Here is a 25145-nt window from a genome sequence, read left to right as displayed (position 1 = left end):
ATTTAGGAAAATAATTAATTTTATTACTCTCACCTTTGTACGGCATTTACAATAATTTGAAATTTCGGGGCAACATTTCGCGAGTTTTTCATTCAAAGTTTAAAATGTAAAACCCGAATACCGCCCTACGCCCCGCGGGTACTCAATCAAGAGACTATAAAACCCCAAGGATATATATTGTTGACAATATGTCAAAGCAAATAGGAGCATGTTTTCATCGAATGTAGTTTATGCGTGTGGTTTCTTCGGCGTCGACTGCAATTCGACAAAAGTGAGAAGTGTTGAACATTAGCCTTCAACAACGATTTCGAAGAGCTTTTAAAAAGCCCAAGAAAAATTGCGATCAAGATTCGTCTGATATTACGCTACGTCAAGGAATCGAGCGAGTGTGATTCCTGGCAGACATGCGATAGGTATTAGCTGTCACCGGCGGTCAGAACGGGTTGTGCTGTAAGCGGAAACTAGACGAACACATCGCTAATGGCTACATGTTTATTTTTCAATCTGCGACATACATAAGGAATTGTATCTGGATAGCGAGCAAGCCAAGGTAGGGGAACAGACAATCTGTATATATAAGTATTTATTGACGTCTATAGATCATATGTAGTTACAGACAGGCATATCTGTGTGTTATATTACAGCGTTCCTAACTTAAAAGCAAACATCATCGCCTTTGGGGCTTAGATTTCGTGCTCGTTGAAACTAAATCCCTCGTAATGTTGCAAGCGTTTGTTCGTGGAAATTTGGGGCACGAATCGATAGTTTAAGACACAGTTATTCGTTGTTTAGATGACAGCACACAACCAGTTAGCAAACACCCGCGGTTAATACCTGCAAGCCGCTACAATTAAATCGGGTAATAAATTTTAAACAAGGCCTAGCAGAATACACTTTGACCAATGTCAAGTAACGAAACTGCATTAAAAATTTCTACGATTAGAATCAAGCACGTTTCATATGCCCATTGTTTTTCTATGTGTTTGGACAAGTCGGTTATCATTTCGTTAAAAAAAATCCATACTCGATTTTGGCGTTAGCTTCTGAATTGTTCTCGAACATACGAGTTTTTATTGTGTATTTATATCACATGCCTTTTCGATTATGGCTTGTGACCTCTATTTACGCATGAATTTTTAGCGACACGAAATTTATAGAATCTTTAGTGATTGAGACATTGTGAAATCGGTGACTTTAGATTTTGTAAGTGTATTGAATCGGCAATAATTGTCAAAAAGATATCTCCATTCTAAAGAATTGTGCCCGAAATATTCGTACACATCCAACGATATTTTAAACAACGAAATTTGACAAGCATGACTGTGTAAACAAAGAAATCGACAATGTCCTTACATAGTCTGAAAGCGACATGATTTTTTGTTTGCCGAAATTTACAACAGTCTTAAATTAACATCTCTATTGTACGCAAGTGAAACTGCATTATTGTAATGACTTTTAATGCTTAGGTGTATTATGAGGGGCATTTAGCCGTAAATATGAAACAGTATGGCTGTGAAACGTTTGACTTCACGATGAGGATTAAATTCCAGTCTGTGATATTTTGATTCACAGTATGAAATTATCTAAATAGTGAAATTGTCAACGACATTAGAAAAGGTTGGAATTTATGCAACATTTTGCATTTTATCTTAATAACCAAATGTTATCGGGTTATTAAAAGATACAAATTCTAGATTGTACCTGAAGAAAACGGCCTTATTTAGATTACAAAATATGCCTGCATTTCATCGTCAAGGAAATCGACAATAGACTGTAATATACAGCGACCGGCTAGACTCTTTGAAGCCATTGATTTGATTCTATTTCGACAACTTCTATAGACAATATACAATGAGAATGACATTTATATCACGACAGTAAAATTGTTCTAAATTCGTGCTGCTCAATGAAATAATTATTAAATTCGCTTTCGCAACTTCGGAAACAAACACAGATATTCACAAAAAGCGAAAATGGATGCCTCTAAATCGGGTTCGAACTCTTGTTGAGCCGATTTCCTTTTCTTTCTTTCGAGCCTCGCCGTTTATTATCTAATTGCAAACGTTTTATCGGCTTATGTATGGCAGTATGGGTTTATCAGTCCTAATTTCAATATATCAACTTTGTCGATCTTTCGTTGTTGTGTTCTGCGGTTCTGAGCTCGATTCTGAGGTTCGTAAACACCGAAATGGACTAAATTTTTTAAGGGAAACAAAACAGGAAAAAAACGCTGCATATCTAGCGAAGCAGGAAAGTATATTAAAACAGGTAAATAAACACAAAGCTCGATAATCACTTCAACACACAGGCTTAAGACTTTGGTCAATATGCTTAAATAATGACCGCAAAAAGTGCTATATTGAATAGTCAGTCACAAAGGCTTCTTAAGTTGATGTCGGCTAATTTGAATTCGTTGCATTTGAACTAGTTTTTCATGACAATGAGACCCGGAAATCGTATTATTGTTTCTTTAAGTTCGTGAAGAAGTGATGAATGCCTCGTTTTTATAATGCTGTAGTTTGTATAACCCTTGTTCGCTTGTATAACCTCATTTATGGGCGATAATTTTGGTGATGCGTGATTGGAATCTTATAGACAGCCACAAGTCCATCTCTCGGTGAAATACAGGCCATTAATTTAGGCTGGTTTAGAGTAATTTGTCTCTCTCGCGTGAAATACGAGCTAGCCACTGATGTCATGTCGACCTAAATGCACTTTCCGATCGCACTTTTGACAGAAAGCATATTTCCTCTTTGCCCTCAACACACGCACATTACCATTGATAGAAATCTCAAAGATATGTCCTTGTATGCCTTCGAAATACGACAAATTCCAAAAGAGATGAGTTATCAAGTATAAAAAAATGGAAACGTTCTTCTATATATAACTCATTAGAAGCCAAAGGACTGTTTCTATAAGCCCAGAAAGTTATCATTTGTCCCATAAAGAAGCTATTCCTTTTGGCTTTGTCTCGCGCGCGGTTCTAATAACAATGACACATTGGTCGGGCTACTTTATTACTTTATTTCCAACATTCTATATCGGTGTTCCGATGATATAAAACTGGGTAAAAGATGGAGACGTTTCCCGTTGCTTATTAAAACGGAAAAAAGAGACATTTTATTTAATCTGAACAAACAGCTATTCCAACTCAATTAGAATGAAGACGCGTTAAAAAAATACTCATGGGAACTGTTGTTGAAATTGTATATTTATGATTGCATTAACTTTGATGCTACGTATAGTTTTACCCTTTATCCGTAAAAGACACATTGTCACTGGGAGCTGTTACAATAATATATTTATGATTACACTTGATAATCTTGCGTGTCAACTTTTTTCCTTTCAAATCAATTCTGACGAAATTAAACTTTTCACAATTATCAGAGACATATTGAAACGTCGATGCATACTGGTATATCCATTATCGTTGATGTACTGCATGTTTGTTACAATCCCGAAATTTGTTTATTTTGCTACATCTTGAAGTTGTTTTGAAATAACTGTAACAAATGATTTTCAATTTATGAGGACAGTTAAAGTTTACGGAGATAACAAAACATGCTTTTGTTGCGATCATGAATTTTGAGGAACGTTTAAGTTGTAAAATGTAAAAATTTAAACGCTCTCCTTCATTTCAAGTTTCTAGCAAATTTACTTCAACACACGAGTGTGCATGTCACGAGCATATATTAAGTTAGCGACTGTAAAATTACGGAAATGCTTTCCAAAAACCTGATATCACATATCACATGATTCACATCAATTTTATGGTACAAGTACCCGCTGTACGGGTGGCATAGCTTGGCGTATTTGAGTGTTGACTTTAAAAAATCATCAAATCTCCGAAGGGGGTGCTAGAAAAACACAGCAAAGGGTCATATTTTATAACACGATTTGTGCAAAACACTGGAAGAATTCTGCGCGATTTTATGCAGATAATATTTCTCATTTGGCATTTTGGAATTAGGCATTGTCTGCGAGGACATTGCAAACCATTTCATCGTGCTAATTACAAGCAGATGTAAGCACTTGAGACGGACTTGCAGAAACGCATTCTTAGATTTGGTTCAGACGCGCAACATTTACGAGAGGATGGTGATAAATATTAGTTCTATACGTTTGGGCTCATTTGGAGTAGGTTCAGGGGCTCTTAATTAACTATATCCTGGGTGTAGTTAACACCAAAATACAACACCAAAACCCTTATTGGCCAATCCTGTCAGAAACTATAGCTAAAAGTCGACAACTTTTTATACAACCACCTCCAGACCTAAAATATTCGACGTCGTGAAACGGCCTTTCTTTTTATCGCCATAAATGATCTTATTTGACAAAGTAAAAAAACATTAGGAACTGCTGAGTGTTTAAATCAAGTACAAATTGAAAGAGATGAGTGTTCAAACTATATAGAATTACCATCGTTTATTTACGGATATGGCAGGAATTAAGCGAAATTTGGGGATAAAACAAGTGAAAAACCTGGGATCGAGGATGAACAAGTCATCGGATATGCCGGGTCCAGTTCTCTACATCTATATTTCGCTCTCTGGGAAAAATCGCCTCATGTTCGGGAAGAATGTTTTTGCATCAGAGTGTTGGGTCATTCCTGTCACATAAATTGCGTACAGCTTGTTAGTCATATCAATTGTAACATCAGTTTATCAAACTTGATGCGCTATAACGTCCCTTTATATAATAGCTGCACGCTTCGATCCTCAATAAGAATCCGAAAACTTTCTCGATGGCTAGATTTGATGTTTTGAAAAAAAACCTAGTGTTTACAGGACTGTCCCAGTAGTTTTTTTCGTTTTTTTATTCCCTTCGTCTCGTAAATGTCGTACGAAACGGAGGTATCAATTATTTTTTTCGATTTCCCGGAGGCGTTTTTCATTATTTAATTTCTATATGTCAAAAAGGTACGTCACTGGACCGGTGTTAAATACTTGACTGACAGAAATATTAAGAAAATCGCAGATAAGATTAGGGAACTTTGAGAGAGCATATTGTATAATTTGCGTGGGTTAAGCGGTTTTCTCGTTTCATGCAAGGTTTCCATGCAAACAGCGTAAACACAGCTTGCGTCACTATGTAAGCGCACAGTTGCTAGCGGAATATTATCGTGACTGATGTTTTATTAGCCTGACATCTTGTCATTGACGCTTCATACGTGGATTAGTTTGCAGTACCTTGCTCCGGAATGTTAGTCTCTTAATTACACCAAGTCATAACCAAAACCTTACGTTTAGTTAATGGGAATTCCTGAACGCGTGAATTACTCGGAAATACAATATACAGTTGCTACCGATTCGCACTCGTGCAACGACTTCACACAAAAAATGTTACAAATTCGTCAAAACGATGTTTTAAATTCGAAAATTTCTTAGAATATTTGTACTTTTATTGTTTGTACACTATACCGAGAATGGAATTAAATAGTTGTCTGTCTTTAATATACGCTGTTTTTCAAAGGCACTGTGCATCTGGTAAAAATTTTACCGTCCTAAAATAAACAGGCGCCCTCTGATCCCGGGAGCCCTCAACAAAGAGCCCCATTGATAAAATCCCTTTAACTTTGTCCTCTTTTGAAAATTCCAAACGGAAGCCCTGCCAAAAGTTCAACTACAGGAAAAATGAATGTCAATTCCGTCCAAACTGAAGAAACTGAACCAAACAAACGTTTCAAAAGCAGACATCGAACTTAATTATTATCTGAAACATACAGTCTGGAAAAATCCCGTGGGAACAAAAGCTTTCGTTGCAGACAAAGTTTTTTTTACAGAAAAACTGGAATCAGCTAATCAAAACTGGAATCAGAAGCCTTTAACTGGCAATCGATCCGCGGTTATTTAATGGTTTCTTCCGCGTTTGGACAAATTAATGTTTTTTCATATATAGTATTATTTAAGTGGGTGTTATTTTGAATTAAATTAAACACCATATTGGGGTGAAGGTATGATTTTCAACTGACGTCTACTCTTTAAATCCGTTTCTATAGTGTTATTAAATGGTGGAACTAGATGCTCCGGACTTTCAATGTCTGTCGAAAACGAACAGGTTATACCAGTCCAGGTGAGATACATCGAAGTTCAGAGTGCAACGGTCAAACGAAACAAGAAAATCCCGTCGTTGCCACCTAAGACTCCGGAAGCACCATGCCAGCAAAATGGCCAAGCGACGATGGTGCAAAACAATGTCTGTCAATCACCCGTATCACCAGAGAGCATCGAGGTAATGTCACCATGTGCTGGTAGCCCCACAAACCCGCTTACACCGAACAAGTTTCAATTCGATCCAAACTTGACCTACGCGGAAAAAGTGGCTCACGAGATGATTGTAACTGAGAAGATATATTTGGATAATTTGAAACAAATCATTGACGTAAGTACGAAGTGTATCTTTTTACGACCGTGTTTTTCCGCCTCGTGTTTTCGCCTGCCGTCGACGAAAATATTCGCCCACGAGAAAATGTCTACAGATTATGATAAAGATTAAGAAACGCCGCATGTTTTTCACTGAGCGTAAGATAATTGAATCAAGGCTTCTTATGTCAACACTCAATGAGTGTGCGAAAGATTCGACGGAAGCTGATTACATGAAGTATTGTTATATCGGTGCTGTGTATTTTAAATGTGATTGGTTCATTCGTAGTCACATGACTTTAGATAAACGAAATGTGTCCCGCTGGGAAACAAGTGAAAAATTGTTGCCCGCTTCTTGTCATAACAAATTAAAGTGGTTTTTTTTAAAATGAAATTGTTGTGTAACATGTATGTCTTTGGTCCTATATAATCAAAAACTTAATGTACACTACCTCGGGAAATAGTGAGTTTTGTTTTCCCTCGAGTCTCAATGTTGGGGAAACAAAACTCACTATTTCCCTCGGGAGCATACATTAAGGGTATATTGTATTAGGGGCTGTTGATGGACCCTAACAAATTTCGTGACAAATTTTCAGACCGGTGCTGCAAATTGATCACAAAATCGTTTGATGCTAAAACAATTTAAGCCAATATTTATTATTTGTTTACATATTTCCCTTGTTTAGTTTGTCGGTTACTTTTTACACTCAGACATCAACCTGGGGCTGAAAATTTCGTTGTAATATTGCATTAAGCGGGTGAACAGCGCATAAATCGACCCCTGGATAAAAATGTTTCATGTAATCAGCCCCTCAAAATACACGTCGTCTGCCCACAGCGACGCCATATTGAATCGCTGGCACTTAATGTAAACATCTCACCATTCTCACGCGACCTAACGCAATCTTATTACCAAAGCTAACGCGCATGTGTAGATCCAAAATATCTGTGCCCGATAAATTATGGTCATGTCAATAAAGTTTGAAAAGCAGGGATTATGCCATGATAACATAATTTGTGCAGCGATGAATAAGCTTTGTCAGTGATAAAATGCAATATATTTATCATTTATCATTTATCATTTTACATATGCACTATATACGTACATTATTGTGAGTATGGAGATAGCATGTGTATATTATTGCGTAATCTCGACCGCAAGAATTGTTAAAAAACGTAAACCTTAACTTGCAGAATCGGTACATGCACTTATGCTGATGCAAGAAAGAGCTTTTCTAAAACAACTTTACATTTACATAAATTTTACCATTTTCTCTGCTTTTGTGAGGTGATAAAATTTCCCAAGAAATTACCCCACATTTTGGAAGTCCCCGAACGAAACATTTTCTGTTTCCAAAACGCCGTAACAAATTCCAGTCAAGACTACATAGCTTGTGTGCAGCGTGTAAGAGGACAGGCTAAGTTAGCACAGAATTAGTAAGGCTTCTGAAATGCTTCTTACATCAATGCTTCGAAAAATACGCTTTTCTCGTTGACGAATACGAAAGAATGGCTGCATGTATATACATATTAAGAAGTTATACAAATAATCATCAAATGACAAATGTAAACAGGTCTTAACATGTGCATGTTTCTTTAAACAAATGTTAATTCCTGCAAAAGTCACCGTAATATCGCTTCCTAAAAAGGAAACTATATCGGTCGTCGTTTCCTCAACAGCTAGATTGCAGCAAATATTTATCAAATGTAAACAGGCTTTTACATGCATTTTTTTAAGCAAAGGGTAATTCCTGCAAAAGCCACCGCTATATCGCTCCTTAGAAGGAAATCATAGCTCGTCTTTTCCCCAACAACAGCAATAATTGAAGCAGCAAATATTTATCAAATGTAAACATGCCTTAACATGCATGTTTTTTTAAACGAAGGGTAATTCCTGCAAAAGCCACCCGGTTATATTGCTTCCTAGAAAGGAAACGATAGCTAGTCTTTTCCACAAACGTGATGTGGGGCAGCCGTCAGGCACCAACATGATTGCCACTTGTTCGAAGAAGGTGCTCTGTGGTGCTAATATGGCGCTAAAAACTCAAGCCTCTTCATATGTATGACACTCCAAGCCCCCGCACAGTTCAGCTATTTCGTCGTTACATAATTGATATATTACTTTGTTTTGGTCTGTTGCAAAATATCGTGTTTTCAATCTCCTTTTTCTCACGCTAAAGGCTTCGTTACATAACATCCAGAAACGCTCTCGAAAAAAGTCAAAGTTTATCTTGCCCTATTATTTATACTGCCTTCTCGGGAAAAAAAGTATTGCCAAGTCTGTTGATATAGAAAATGTACAGTTATGCTTCAAGTGGAACTGAAGTCAAGAACGTAAAAAATATGCAATGGAAAGTGAAATGCACTTTGGTCTCTCTTTGCCTAAAAATTTGAAATTCTTGTTACATTTTTTCTTGTCATCTTATCAACCTAATACCTCGTTGCATTTTTAAAAAACTTATCTCTCTATTTCAACATTCCTTAAACTCAAGTACACTCTGCCACACTTAGAGCTGCCTCTTCGAACGTTCCGATAATGGTTGGATGGTTGCCATATTTGATATGTTGCTAAAATTCCGTTGCATCAACGAAGACAGTTATATTGATTTGTATTGTTGTAAATATATTTAAGAGCTATTAAATCGGTACCCGACGATATACGACTTATACTGTCATGCATCTGTGAGCAATACAAGGCAAAAATCTGCACGATATTTTTGTGTATACAAATATACATGCATGTACGGAGTTGAGATATTATTAGGATCATCTTCTATTTGTCCATAATGTCTTTTCAAAACAAACGCCAAAGGCAAGACTCTAGCTGCATGGCAATGTTTTCCCGGCAAACGTGAACCATATATTATATGCCATAAATAATAATCAAGCGTGCTCTATAATTAACAGTGATTTGAAAAGGATTGGTTCTTATCAACAAACTGTTTGATAACGAATCAGAGACATATCTATAAATTATGTTTTAAACTAGCGTTTTAAAAATAACGTGACTATATAAGCTGGCTGATTTAACGATTTGATTGCGCAACTTGTTCCAAACATATTTTAAAATTCAATTAAACATTTTTGTAATTGTACTTGCACTTAAAAACGAGGTCAAGACGACGAAAACACCATTTTAAAATGCATTTATCATCACTAGCCTATCTGCATATTCCTGTTTAACTTATGCATGCACGTATTCACCAAAGCAATAAACTATAATTAGTCCTTTAAACACGATAGATATAGGCAAAACTTGTTGTGACTTGAAAAAAACAATTTCAGTAAATTCCTATAGACATTTTGCCGTAAACCAATATAAAAACTCAATCCTTTTTCGTTTTGGAAAATATATTTTGCATGTGTTTGTGACGTGTCCAAGTTATATTCCATACAAATATTTTTAGTCCCAACAATTTCAATTATTTTTTTGTTCCCATATATAATAGGTATTTGTATCAATATATTCAGCCGAAAATTAAACAGGCCTGTGCCTGTTAGGATATTAATTGCACGAAGAAACTAAGGAATGTGAATTTAAGAATAATATCTCACAAGAAAATGTTAATTGTCCTAAGTGGTGATGTTTTAAATTTTAACAATTTTCGTTGAACAGCTAGTGGACACATTTTCCATTGCCAAATTTGCAATAGCTATATCTTTGACATCTTTTGTTCAATTGCTCGCTTGCTTAAAGAGTTACTTTATATCATCATCATCGTTTTACACATTTATCAGTTCTTCCAAATTTCTTTTGTGCCAATATAGAAATAAGCAATTCTCCTTGTTGAAAAACTGGCTTTTAAACAGCGCTTCTGGTCAAGAAAACTTGTCAATTTTTTTTGGCGTAAAACCTGTTAAGCTAGGAAACTCTGTAATAATGCATGTAGTATCTATATTGTAATCGAATATATATTGACCAGAAGATATATGCCAATCATGCATTTATGTAGCTATAATCGCGAACACATGTTCTTGTGATGATAACATTCTATTTCGTATTAATGTCAGACGATAAGAAACAGTGATTTCATTGCTTCAAACATTAAGGTTATGCTATGCGAATAAAGAAACAATCTTAGGCATTAACTCGGGACGTGCATGTTTCACAGATTTCCGTAAAAATTTCGTTTAACCATTGTTACTGATATTGCTTGATGACCTTCCTCATTTCCCGGATCAACCAGTTTCCATCGCGGACAAGGAATCGCCAAATTATAATCAAATTAGAATGTTCATCTTGGTATCAGACAGCAGTTGTCAAATCGAAGTGTTACGTGTAGCCAGTAGGCTACTGTATTTGCTAGTTCTAGGCCCTCACGAACGCGGTCAGAAACACCCGGATGTATTCGGTTGTTACACGAATTTGCCGGCCCTCTACTCTAATCAATCTCACTGCTAGGATTGGCAGTTCGGATGTCTAGATAAAATGTGTTTCAAATGATAACATGCAGCTTAGGCAGGAAGAGGTATCAATATACACATCATGTATAGCCTATAGGTATTGTATTTATACAGACCAGTCACCTTTTTGGAACTAAATTTAACACTTGTTTGATTTACACCTTGCATTACTATATATACAACTCCATGCCTTAACTTTAAACGAGATAATCAATCATTTCGAACGATTGCTGTTTGATGTGTTTGTGAAGATGTCTATTTTTTCTACCACAGTCATAAAGGTTATCATTATTTGACTGATTTTATCCTGACGCATGTGCTATTTTGATGCGTACGAGTGACTCTGGACGGGATCTAATCGAACCGTCATCATAAAACAATAAAAAATAAATGATAAAGATGCAATCCAGACCATTCCGCGGCAGGAATGGGTCGCATGCACGCTTTGCGATTGCATTGGATTCGGAGCATAGTTCTGACCACAAAGCTAACGAGAACCATGCATGCATGCATCCTTGTGAAAGTATAGGAGGAAATTCGTATAAGAAAGAATGTTTTTGACTTTTTGCATTGGAAGGCTTTTTGTATCTAAAAGCATCACTTATGGATTATTTGATTGTGAAATGCCTAAAATATACAGAAGACGTCTTGACGTTTCTACGTTTAGTGTTTGCATGTAGATATAATCTACAATATGATCTTGATAAAAAAGCAAGGAAGTATCGTGGTAGCCCCTTCAATTAACCTCATGTCTTCCAAATGTGTCTAAGCTGTATATTTGCAGCCTAAGTGTTTTGATGTTACAACTAAAGGTCCTTTGTAAAAACCAGAAGCTAACCCTCCTGCATGATAAATGCTCTAAAGTCAAATCTTCGAGAAATTTCTTTGTATATTTGCATGTATATACTTGAAAACATTTCACGAGAGTTTAATCTACATGAAATACTATTTTTAAATTCTATACGATAAGCCAAAAATTGAGATAAACTGAGGCTTTTTTTACTCCACTGAGGACAATCTTATTTCAGAAAAAAAACGGACATGTTTGAAACAATTGCCTGTAACCAAGAGTAGTTTATTGATTTCTGCATATTTCCAGGGGTTTCTTGGCCCAGTTGCGAATGATTCTGATCTTGACGTCAGTAAAGAGAGTATCGATGATCTATTCATCAACGTCGAGGAAATCTATCAATTCAATTGGTAAGTTACTTTTTCTAGTAAAAATATACGTTAAGTGCCGAATCGAATGCAAATGAACTTAAACAAAGACTTTAGCTCATTAACATTAGGTTCGGCACATGAAAAGTTCGACGTCTGAAACGGGCCTTAGTAGCTATACTGCATGTTAATGAATTGAACATTAGTTTCAGCGTTTGTGAAATTATACGAATTTGATTTTGGGAATTTAGGGTCCTGCTTCAAGATATGGAAAAGTGCAATTTTGACCCAGTGAAGTTGGCTAAATGTTTTGTCGTGAACGTATGTATGAATTTCTGGAAGCATTCCCAAAATATCACATGCTCATGCATGCATATATATTCACGTAATCTTATTGTTGAATAATCCTCTTGCCAGGAAATTGGTTTTGACATATACACGAAGTACTGCACTCACTACCCAAGGTAAATCCCATTATAGACAAAGCGTTTATGTAATGGAGAATCTCGACGTTTCTCTGTTTACAAGAGTCGAATCAATTCTCGGGTTAAATCCTTTTTTCCGGTCGGTAAAAGCGGGATGAACAATGCGAGGTGCCGTGTTCCACAAACATGTATGGTTGCCAAAAATGTATTTACGTGTAAGCCTACCAAGACGCGACAGCATTAACTGTTGACCTCCAATCATGTTTGTGGGTCACTGGAAAAAATCCACAGTAATTCCTTGCAATTTCCATAAATAGATAGAAATTGTATGTGAAGTTAGTTTTCAAAGCAAGATGTATCGATTTTTCTGTTCACGTATAACATGGAAATACACAATTATCACGGATAATCGATACAATTGATCATCGGATTTCTTTTCCAGTGGGTTGGATTTTGGCATTGTCCACTGTTATTTCCATCAGACGGGAAGAACGTGGGCGTTTGTGAAACATTCTTCATTTACAACGGATGTTTCCCAAGTTCAATCCTAGCTATAGTTAACATGTAGTTAACAGCTGTTAGGAAACTTCCACAAGATTGTTATACACGAATTATAGGATGCACTAAATCTACTATTTAACGTTGTTTTTAATCCATATTCTTTAGGTCAATGGAAGTTCTGTTGGAATGGAATCAGAGAGAGGACACAGCAAATTTTATTAAAGTAAGTCCCATCAACCACCATACGACATTCATCTCTTGTGTACATAGATTTGCATCAGTGGAAAAAAACATTAACTGAATGCAAATATTCTTCAGAAACAACAAGAATCGCTTGGTCACACACTTCCGTTGTGCTCCTTCCTGTTAAAACCGGTGCAAAGAATTTTAAAGTACCATCTTCTTCTCGGGGTTTGTAACGAATTTTATACGTACAATCCCAGTCCTCGCTCAGCTTAGCCACTGATCTATGTGAAAGCCCGTAGTGTTTCTATATTTATTTTATTTAAAGCGCCTGGGAACGAGGCTGCGTACAATCCAGTGTGGTTTAAACTATTTAGAACTTTAAATAATGAAAAAAAAACAAGAACATGACTCATTCTTTATCAGTCAACAAACGTTTGCTGATGTCAGCTTAAACGTGCAGTCAACTTGATACCTTGAACGTCATACTTGTCATTAAGAAATGATGCAAACTGTTTACATAACATGATTATGTAATCATCGCATTACTGTAATGCATTATCGACTGTACAAAAATAATCGATTAACTCTCGGATTAGCTGTTGGTTTAATCATGGTCGCTGTTCCCTAATTTCTTCGCAATTTTTGGGTTTCAGAATATTGCCAAACATTACAAACAGTCCGAAGATGAAGGAGGCTACAAAATCATTCAGGTAATGTAAAGACAACATTCGCCAATGAAAACTGAGGCTTGGCCACCATGCTGTTTGAAAAAGCGCATTTTCTGAAATCAAACTTCAATTTGTTTTAGAGCCATATCAATGATGAAACTCAACTGAGTAATCCTAAATTTCTTTTGCCTTCTTTTAGAAAGCGTTATCTGCCATGACAAATGTCGCCAAACACATCAATGACATGAAGAGAAAGCACGAGGATGCTCTACACTTGCAGGTAAGTTCGTATCTTAGACATCGTTTTATAAAACGCCATGGTAAGTATAGTTGGTACCATGAAGTCGTAATTGTCGTGTGAACATGTCAACGTGGCTGATGTGATAAAGTAATTCTATTTGTGTGCAGTCAACAATGACCGATTTGAATACAGAAATCAACACAAATTTACAACCGGACTATTTCTCATCGGTGAAAATGAGTCGTTCACGTGCACACAACAATTATGATTAAATGGAAACCGAATCATTTAAGACAGCGATTTTGTAACCACCAGTACATAAATACTATTGTGTTCACTTTTTAAGGAAATACAAAGTGTTTTAATGGACTACGAGGTACGGAAATAATATTTGCGTTTGAAAATTCTATATTAAACATGTTCTTATAGCAAATAGGCAGGCAGCCAGCCAGCAAGGTTTAATTACATGTGATTGTTTTTTTCTCGCGATGAATTCATTTGACTTCTCTCTGATTCCAGGGTCCTAATCTTACCTCATTTGGAAGTATTGTTCTTGAGGTGAGTTTTCACAACCAAGGATACTAAGGGGAGAATAAAAAAATAAAAATTATAATCCAGCTAAATGTACAACCAACCGAAGGAAAGAAATTAGAACTATGAAAGCAATCTTCAACCTTAATTGATAACTGACGATGGCTCAGAAATTCAAAACAGGCGAACATTTGGAATTTTATGCACGCAAGCAAACATATGGGAAAGCTTAATTGCATTTTGTTTCATTTCATGTGATTTAGCCACTGATCAGCGGATTCTGAGCGTTTAGCATGGATTTGTTAACTTATTTGTAATCTTTTTTAAGGAAAAAAGGATTTACAACTTTGCGTGCGTGCGTGCATGCGTGCGTGCGTGCGGAAAGCTGGAAAACAGCCAGTTAATATTCTAACCCATATCAATTTTTCGTTTAAGGACACTTTCCGTATTCATGGAACAAAAACGGGAAGATATTTGCTTTTGTTTGAAAAAGCTTTACTTATTACGAAGAGAAGAAGCGATGGAACGTTTTCTTGGAAAGCGACAGTAATGGTAAGAGTTGAAGTCCTAATGTGGAATTTACAGGATCGAATATCGACGATTTTCTAAAAGAAAGTTGTAATTTCTTCCCCAAATCTCTCACAATTGTTTGTGCAAAATTGCAGTTCTCTTGCGGGATTCGTGGTAGTTAAATGAAATTTTCTTTCCAAAATTCAGCACACTGTTCCACTAAACACTACTCTTTCCTTTCCTTTTTGTAGTATTCCAACATGATGTTGGCAGACTCAGTATTTAGAGAACCGCTGACGTTTCAAGTCATACCGTTCGACGATCGTAAAATCTGCTACACTTTTGTGGTAAGTATATAATCAATACACCTTTCCCCTTTTAGCTGTCAAGCGCGCAATGCGTGGCGGTAGTTGATTATCAAGATCAATTTGAGTTGTGATTTTGCCATGTTTAGGGGCGATTTTGTTTAACAAAGAAGCAAAGAGAACCGGCAAGGTTTTCTTACAAACAAAATCGCTTCTAAGCAGAGCGATATCGCAACTCAAAGTTGCTTGATAATCAACTACCATCACGCATTGCGAGCTTGAAAGCTAAAAGAGGAAATGTCTATGACTCAAGTAAACAACGTTTAATCATGAGTAAATACTGGACAATGGACGCTTTTTCATTCTCCCAGTCGAGAGACTTGGATACAAAACAGGTTTGGTTGCTGGAACTTAAGAGACGTTTATTGGACAGCTACGCCGCTGCAGTTCCAATGAAGGTATGAGAATTAATATATTTTTCTTGTCATCCACAGATCTAAAGCTAATGAATAGTGCGCCTTCTTAGATTTAATGAACTCGTTTTGAAGTCAAAATATTTATAATGAGGTGTCAGACATTCTTGCAACCTAGAATTAGTGGATTAATAAATAAATAAGACAAACATTGCTTTAGGCAGAGCTTTGATTTCTTTAAAACAAAGGAAAAGATGGTTATGTCAGTAAAATGTTGCCTATTTATTCAGTAATCTACCAAACTTTTTCAGTACGTGAAATTCCTCACAAATCGAGTCGTTAGGCTTTTATATAACCTTTATATACAATCAAATTTCTTTGGTTATACATGGCTGAAGAGATAGAGCTTCCCGTATCGTTTCAACAATTTTAAAACATGTTTTCATCGGGCCTCATGAAAAACACTCATAACGAAAAACAAGATTAACGTATGCGCCTGCTGCAGTCGGCTGAATGAAAAACACGGCGGGAAACTGGGCCCGATCGGCCTTCGTTAACACACACAATTTCTCTCTAGGCGAAACAAATTATTCTCGGAAACGGTAGAGAGGAAAACGAGAAAGAAAATACTGGTATGATAGCTCAGATTGTTAAAAAGAGAAATACTTCATGTAAAGGAGTGAATATAACGCCAAGTGAGGCACCTATCCTACAATATTAAATGTACATAACATATCAAGTAAAAGATAAATACAATTACATATCTATTATTCAATCGTGCAAATTTTTTTGTTAAATAAAATAAAAAGGTTAAAAATATTCCCTCAGATAGATCGGCCTTCTTTGCACAGGAGATAACCAACTAATTATACGGATCTACCTGATATATCCAATTACTATCTAATTATAAGTTGATCAGTAATTAAAGTAATTACTAATGTCATGCTAACCACCAAAAATTAATCTATATATATAATACTACTAATCCTAAACTTTAATTATTAATTTTACACTAATCACTAATTAACCGCAAAATAGGGCAAACCACTAATTTATTTATTTATACTATTTGGGAAGCTAGTCTAATGAAGCTAGTCTAATGAAACTAGTTACTAATTATGAAAAGGCAATCGCGTATTATCTAACTCATCTAAGTCAGTTAGTAAGGCAGTCAAACATTAGTACTAATGAAGCCATATATTGATTATGTTAAGTTAATTTAATTATGCACCAATTATGCACCTAACTACAAATACTAATTAATAAGCCAATCATGCTAAAGGCAAACGTTTGTCGTCCAAATAAGGAATAAACTAATTAGCACTGGGATATAGAAAGTTGCAACATTTCGGCCGAGTAGTTTTATAACCGCAAAAAATTCCCGGAAAGACCCTTCGTTACCACGGCACCAAAAAAGGCACTGCACAGAAATCTCCAGCCGCACCTATATGTAACAAAACTTTATCATTGCCTTCATTATTTCAACCATCAGAACCTGAAAGTGTGCGACGTTCGGCCACCAGGAGAGGCGAAAACCAGCAACGACAACTAGGCAAAGGTAAATATTTGACGTAGCCAAAACATACACGATAGCAAGCCTCTAAGTTAACATCTCAAAAGATCCTCGCACACAATATTGCTGATGTAATTGGCACAATATGTCTCAACCAATGCAAGATATTTCCTTGAAATTAACCGGCAACACTAGAGGATTATGCAACTTATAGATGAGACAGTATATATGAACTAGCCAACAGCGATGAACTAGATCTATATTCGAAGATAAAAGTATAGCCTTTTCAATGGCCTTACAATATAGAGGATTTTAACATCATGAATTTTCATCTCACATGATACCTTGACTGAATGATTGCTCATATCGAAAGATGGGGCATCAATTTGAAACTGAAAATGAACGAAAAACAAGCTAGCGACAGCTGACAAATGACTTAAATTGAGCTGCAAAGTTGCAACATACAACCGCTAACTGACAAGCGCGGTGGCTTGGAGGCGATTTCGTGGAAGCGTGTAATGATTAATGACGTCCGAAAGGCGATTAAGACTTTGACACAAATAGTGCAGGCGCATAATTTCCAGCTAATTTCTAGCACTGAACAACACGAAGGTCATTCAAGGTGCCTTGTTTTTTGGAACGCATAGAAAGTTCGAAATGAAAGTTGCACTTAGTTCTGATATCCAAAAGGCGGACACGGTAAAACTTAGTTTTGAAGTTTTTTGAAGTTGTGATAAGACAGAAGTGACCCAAATCAGACCAGTCTTCCAGCTTGATCTTGCCTTCAGAACATACAAGATATGAAATGCGAGCCAGCTTTATTACATGGATTTGGAACACTGCAATCAATAAAAATACAGACCAAACCGTTTCAACGTCACAATCTGATTATTACAAGACATAGCACTCCTATAGTTTAAGTGCACTTAATCAAAACAATTTCACAACAAGGATTTTCTACATATATCATGCACAGCAGCATGTTTTTACACTCGAAGATTTTTAATTAAAATGTTGCTTTTATTGTTGTGACTAACAGACTGATACTGTCATTAAGGTGCGATGCATTTTGGCTGGATAAACGCCAAAAAAGGTTTGAAACAATGCATCTGCATGTTTGCTAATGTCACGTCAAGAGATAGGACGGAATTAAGCTTTGTCTACTAAAAATACACCTATTATTAGACGCTTAAAACGTCGGCTGGAGTGATGCACCTTCGGTGATGATATTCAAACAATATGGCGATTCAAACATCGCTGTTGATTGATTTGAAGAAAACGGGACACACATGACGCAGGTCGCAGAATGTTGAATATCGCATAAGTTTAGTCAAAAAACACGAACAAAACCTTCAAAAGTATGTTATTTGAGCGTCCAAACCAACAGTCTCTCTTAATCTCCTATTAAGACCACGAGAGTTGGGTTTATCCGTTATACAAGCATCGTTGAAGGCAAATTAATACACGATGCCGAAGGGTTTAAGTGATTTTGACCCTTAGCGGCTTATGGCCTTTGATAAGCCCCTAAAAGCAACTTCATAAGTGTTAAATAACCAACAAGCTGTCTTCTGAAATGCGTGAAAAAATGACTGAGTCAAAGTCCTTCAACTTTCGTCCGAAATCAACAACAACATCAACGATTTTTAGTGTTTTCGTGAGAGTAGTTTTCACCTTTCTGACACAACTCACAACAGCTTTTTACCTAGAAGACAGCAAGAACAAGAAAGTCCTCACATGTCTTATATGTCAAATGTTTTTTCCATATCAGAAAACTCCAGTCAATCAAGTAAGCTTAACAAGAACCTCGATTCGGATCGTCGCAAATCCAAAGAACCAGAAGACACATCAGAGGAAAAAACGGTATAAATCCTAAATCCATTTACACTATTTATTTTCAGGTATAAATGAAGTACATCATGCAAATGTTGTATAAATGTGGCCATACTAACTCTCCTGGGGCCGGTTTCATACTAACTCTCCTGGGGCCGGTTGTATCAAGCCCGTTTAGCTTAAACGGTTGATAAGTCAAAATTAAATAACACTCCTACAGTCTCTCTTGAGTGAGTCAACTTGAATATTATGCACTGAATATGTAGTTGTAAACAGTGTCTTTGTATTAAGGTTAAAAACATTTAGTTTGCTCGTTGAATAAAACGATAGACTTGATTTCTATTTTGAACTTAACCACCGTTTAAGCTAAACGAGCTTGATACAACCGGCCCCTGATGAAGGCCCTCAGGTCGAAACGTCGAGAAGTGTTTTGTCTATTTTAGGCAGTTGTTATACCACATTTGATGCTAAGTTGTTTGAAGACGTTGCCATGCATGCAGGCTGCTCCCTGGTTATAAATGACGAGCATTTAATAATCATTTATATAGATTGCGAAACTTCTGTTGCTAAACTAACGATAAGGTTATCTTGTCGGCCCTAAATTATCATTCAATTGATATTTTTAGTATATACAAATTCTGTCAATCCCATGCATGAGAAATTTCGTTAATAAACAAGGTTAAACTTCGAGTTAAACATTACTTTCTTCATTTTTTAAACATTTTTATATTTCTAGCAAGTGCATTCGGCATCATTAATCGTTAGAAGTTCCATATCATTGCGTTTAAATATCAAATTGGCCTGTTTTTAGAAAACCTCAATTGATGCAATAAAAAGCCCACTGCGAAGAAAACTACGAGTTTTCAAGAAAAGGAAAATCAATAAGCTATCGGGAAAGTCGTCGAAGAGAGTGAGTTGGTCATCTGATGATAACAACGACGAAGCTTACAAGGATCGGTTGACCGTAAATAAACAGAGTGAAGATCAGGTACGAATGAATTTCCAGGAAAACTTCCACAGGCCGAGTTAAAGAGCTTGTCCGAAATAACGAATCTGCGTGGTGTAGATGAAATGTTTGACAAATAGATTTGATTGAGTTTCTATTTGTATTCAGGAAAGGAAAGTAAGCGACAATGAACCGTATGAGGAAAATGCTGAGGAAGAAAAAGACATTGGTAAAAAGGTATGAAGAATGACATAAGTTCCTATCTATTTGCAATGTTTGTAGCTAACTATAACATATAATTATTGTTTTGGGAATCGGAAAGAGATACAGATACCAGAACTTTGAAAGTGCAGGACTTCAAAAAACGCATATCATATAATACTTTGAAAGCTTCCTCGCCGTTTTGAAATTAGTTCAAACACTCAAAATGAATTAGTTCAAACACTCAAAATTTGCGACACCCCTTATTTACTCCAGAGATATCTAAGCTTGCGTGCACTTAAACTATGCCGCCTGTGGCTCGAATGATTGAACCATCAAAAAGTCTTAATCCGATTTTTAATCAGTCTTCCAAATATTTGGCTTATTTTCAATATTATACATCTCTGCTCAGTTGCAATTTCCCTTTTAATATCCGGTGTTTTTTCTTTTGTGTCTGGCTACAGAAATTCATGCCAACATAATATCCGGTTTCTCTGACAGCGAGAAAGCTCATGAAAAGAGAATCTATTCAACAAAGATTTGTTCCATTTCCTTTGAAAACGAGCCAATGCGGATTCCAAATAGGAAAAATCTGATTAGGGTCGGTGCTATTTGACAATACTCCATATGCATGGCTGACAAAACATGTTATCTGGGATGTTGCAAATGAAAACTTGTAGCACAGAGGCTGGTTGTATCAAGCCCGTTTAGCTTAAACCGTGGATAAGTCAAAATTAAATAACACTCTTACAACTCTCTGAAATGAATCAACTTAAATATTATGCACTGAATATATAGTTGTAAACAGTATCTTTGTATTAAGGTCCAAAACATTTAGTTCGCTTGTTGAATAAAACGATAGACTTGCTTTCTATTTTGAACTTATCCACTGTTTAAGCTAAACAGGCTTGATTCAACCGGCCCCAGGTCGCTGCGGGGCAAAAACAACATCTTGTAAACTCAATATATGTATGCTTTTTATATAACAAGACACGACTATATTTCAGACATTCTCAATTAAATCACTCTCAATTAATTCTAAGTTGTTTTCCCGTTTTATATAACTCATATTTTAAGTTTACAAGATTTTGTTTTTCGGAGCATGTTTTTTATATTTATCAAATTGTTTCCAGGTAAAAGTTCGAGTCTTCATATTTTAGGCATAACAAATATATGAAATGTGTCTCTACAATATAATCTAGTCTGTAAACTTACTTAATGTTGACGAAAACCCGAAAACACTTTTTTCATTTAATCATTTTCTTTTACAGTATCTCGACAAAAACGACAACGAAGTTTCGATTTCATCTCTTCTCCGGGAGGGTGAAACCATGCTCTCGGTTACTGGCGAAGTTGATAACCATTTATCGGGTCACGTCAAACTACGGTCCAGCCAGGAAGATGTACGGGCATCGAAAAAGCGTAGGCTCTCTAAAGAGAAGAGGGAAAAATGTAAATCGATGCCTGTTGGACAGTTTCCCGTAATTCTCGAAGGCTGTCCGACGCCTAATATCGACAAAAACGAGACGGGTTTAACTCGCACGCACAGTCTATCTCGCTTATACGAGAAATTCCTAGAAAACGAGCTCATCGATTCCCCCACGGACATAAAGGAGCTTCAGAAATACGGTTTGGTAAACTTGGCAGATAAGACGACCAAGACAAGTCGATCAGGCTCCTACCAAGAAGAGCTTCTCTCCGAGGAAGGAGTCATTCATGGAAGCTGTGACGTAGTCCAGACGGAAAACCTCATTCCTAAAACCGGAGAAAGCGTTCAACAAACTATGAAACGCGTAAGCATGGCCTTTTCCGATATTTCGCCGAATTTTAGTCCGGAGAAGTCACCAGAAAGCAGCACGGAGGATGTCACGTGCGACGATGTAACTGAAGATTTGACGACCGGGGATTTGACCACGGAGGATTTCACCACCGGCGATTTGACCCCGGATGAATACACCGGCGGAGATTCGACGCCGGAAGACTTGACGCCCGACGAATACGCTGCCGGGGATTTGAGCCCTGCTGAATGCGGTACTGGCAGTCCAATACCGGATGAATTGTTCAATACAGGGGATATGCCCCTCGGGGAATCGAATGCCGGTGAGGCTGCACCACAAACAGCGTCTTGTGGCGAAAATAACGGTTTTGTTACGGACAAAAAAGTGCTTTCGGGATATGACGAATACAAAACAGGGAATGGCGTCAACACGGACTGGAACCAAAATGGGACAACTGATGACCAAGATACGATGTACGACGAACAGAGTAATCAGGATACGTTTAGCGCCATTTATAGCGAACAAAGCAGCTACGTTGATACCCTATCGGATAGTTCTGGCGACGAACAAGACGACGAATCATGGAATAACAGCCTGGACGGATCGTACCAACGTGTCTTCCGCCTTAAACGATCGTACAGCGAGGAAAATCTTATCAGTAAATACCCTTTCGATGAAGCAAGTTCCGAGACAGGTGCCGAACCGGAAGTGACGTCAAAAAGTTACCCACACTTTGATCACGCGTCCAGCACGCATCATACACCTGTCATGCGCTGTAAAAGCGCAGACTACTCGAAGAGACCTCAGACACGCCCGTTTACGTTTTCCGTCACGCCGAAGAAAAAGATCTTCATAAAGGATTCCCTTTGGCAGACTATCAAGGAGGATGCGGAGAAAAACGACCACGAAATATTTGTCGCAAGCGATCACAACACGTTACGACGTCGGAGAAGGCGGAAATCCTCGCACAAGAAAAATAAAAAGAATAAAATACATTCAGACGAAGGTCCCAAACAAGATACGCAGCAGCATATCGTCCGGACATGTGCTGTTCTGAACATGGCCGATTATAGAAATCCGAGAAATAAAGAAAGCGATAAATCTAGGAACTCGGGAGACGCAAAACCCCCAAGGACGAAAACAGGGGGGGATGGAAAAAATATCTTCGTGTCGGATACCGAAGAAAATGTGAAAAATGGTAAGAATATGGAAGGAAATGGCTTGAATAATGTAGCTTCTTCATCGACGGAGACAGAAGACCGCAATTCCGATGGCAACGACGCTCACAAAGTTTCCAATAACGACTCACGTGCGAAAATAACCCTTGACTCGCGAAAAAAGACCTCCAAGGGGGAGAGGGAAAAAAGCATGGTCCATGTTGACGACAATATGTCGGAAATACCGGCAACTATCAACTATTTATGCATCGAGGCGTTCCCTCCCGACCATTCGGCGAGTGCCGACGAAGCGCCGGAGACAGGCACACGTGATGTGAAACGAACCAATGGGAACACCGCATCGAGCGTATCGAAAGTCGAGAGATTATCAAAGTACTTCAGCGAAGTTAACGTTGAGAAGGACACTGGAAAATACGTGAACAAACAAGCGGATATTTTGCGTAAAGGTTCAAGCAGTATTAAGAAACGAGTAGAGGAGCTCACAAGACGTGAAAGTGAATTTCAAAGGAAAAACTCCGAGGAGAAGTTGTTCCTCGGCAACGAATTACATTCGCTGCAAAATATCCACGATAGAATTGGCGTGTTGAAGCTTTCGACGTCGGAGGAAAATCAACCAAGTAGTAAATCAAGAATTGAACTAACCAGCTCGCTGAACCACGACAAGCCCAATGTGCAACAGCTTCGAGACAAAATTCAGGACATCGATTCGAATCCAGCGCAGAATTCAAGTGAAAACGCAAACGGTAAAAGGGCCTCCACGTCGCTACGTATCCGCGATCGAATTCAGGAGCTCGGGCAAAACCCCGATAAGCCAAAAGCGGACAAAAATGTCGACGACGATTTACGGACATGCAAGCGACTAAAGGAGCGTATTGAACGGCTTCAAAAGGGCGCGAGACGAGACTCGGTCGACAACGAACGGGACATTACGATCAGTGACGATAAAGAAATGAGCTATTCACCTCGACAGAACGAAGAGCTACGAACAGTCGTAATAAAGCGAGGCTGGGTACAGCAATTTATACAAAGAATCGAGACAGGTTCGTAGTATTTACGGTCTAGAATGTACGAGTATCTAAAATTTCTATAATATTCAAAATTAACTACCCTGTACACAGACGTAGTTTATTGTACTGACTAATATACAATCTGTGCACAGGCTAAAATTTTCATCAAAATAAATATAACATAACATAAAGTATCGATCCTCTAGCGTGTTTATTCCATTCAGGGGGGGGGGTGCTCTAAACTCTGCGTGAGCCGTTGAGCGTAGGCAGAAAAGCCTGCCTTGAACGCCACCAGGGCGCCAACGAACTCAATAAACACTGGAACGACAACTGCCCAGTTGAAAGCTTAAAGAACGATTGAATTATTGGCAACGGTAATGGACGACTTGCGCTTTAGACTAATTTCCTACCTTGGCAATAAAAAGGACATTTTCTGAAAGAGCTTACTAAAATTAGTTATACTGCCAAGTTTGACAGCCAAATTTTGTAAAATACGGGAAATATAGCCATGCGAAGTTGTCGATTTTTGTATACTTTTGTATTACGACCGGAAGTTTGTAACTAAATTAGTTACACATTTCTGGCCGTAATACAAAAGTATACAAAATTTGCTAACTTCGCATGGCTATATTTTCCGTATTTTACAAAATTTCGCAGCCAAACTTGGCAGTTTTACTAATTTAAGTAAGATCTTTCTAGCTGGGGTGATTTATTTTCCTCTAGTTACTTCCATCAAAAGTAAGTCTAAAGCGCAAGTCGTCCATTGAAGGTCATATGTTGTCAATGCTCCATTTTATGATGGAGAATCATAGTTGTTATCAAGTTGCAGCAAACTTGCAACAAAATCTGATTTCAACGCATGTTAATTAAAAATGTTGGCCATTGTCATCGCGAATTACGAATATTACAATCCTTGTTTAGTATTTTCAAAATTGAAGTTGAAATCAGATTTTGTTTGATTGATTGATTGCCGGATTAATTGACGTTT

The 25145-nt window shown here is 37.3% G+C and overlaps 1 protein-coding gene across 1 annotated transcript; it reads left to right on the top strand.

Annotated features, from left to right (window-relative positions):
• The first annotated feature begins 47 nt into the window (after positions 1–47).
• Positions 48–24543, top strand: LOC114517514. Its single transcript, XM_028537273.1, has 20 exons — positions 48–550; positions 5999–6381; positions 11866–11966; positions 12176–12245; positions 12342–12388; positions 13016–13073; positions 13169–13261; positions 13690–13746; positions 13904–13984; positions 14292–14321; positions 14465–14503; positions 14912–15028; positions 15238–15333; positions 15663–15749; positions 16282–16336; positions 17197–17262; positions 18986–19077; positions 19859–20035; positions 20162–20230; positions 21466–24543. The coding sequence occupies exons 2-20, from the start codon at positions 6037–6039 to the stop codon at positions 24196–24198; spliced, it is 4413 nt and encodes a 1470-aa protein (XP_028393074.1). The 5' UTR covers positions 48–550; positions 5999–6036; the 3' UTR covers positions 24199–24543.
• Positions 24544–25145: the final 602 nt, after the last annotated feature.

The sequence above is a fragment of the Dendronephthya gigantea genome, unplaced genomic scaffold (genome assembly GCF_004324835.1).
Source record: "Dendronephthya gigantea isolate DGI-Jeju-01 unplaced genomic scaffold, DenGig_1.0 000009F, whole genome shotgun sequence".
Classification (NCBI taxonomy): Eukaryota; Metazoa; Cnidaria; class Anthozoa; order Malacalcyonacea; family Nephtheidae; genus Dendronephthya; species Dendronephthya gigantea.
Note: the sequence above shows the minus strand (reverse complement) of the source record. Positions and strands in the feature narration are given on the sequence as shown.

Excerpts from the sequence above, each read along its gene's own strand:
- LOC114517514 (XM_028537273.1), top strand. The coding sequence starts at position 6,037 with ATGTCTGTCGAAAACGAACAGGTTATACCAGTCCAGGTGAGATACATC. Across the intron at positions 13,074-13,168 it reads ACACAGCAAATTTTATTAAA|AAACAACAAGAATCGCTTGG; the intron begins GTAAGTCCCATC and ends AATATTCTTCAG. Across the intron at positions 14,504-14,911 it reads TTGGAAGTATTGTTCTTGAG|GACACTTTCCGTATTCATGG; the intron begins GTGAGTTTTCAC and ends TTTTCGTTTAAG.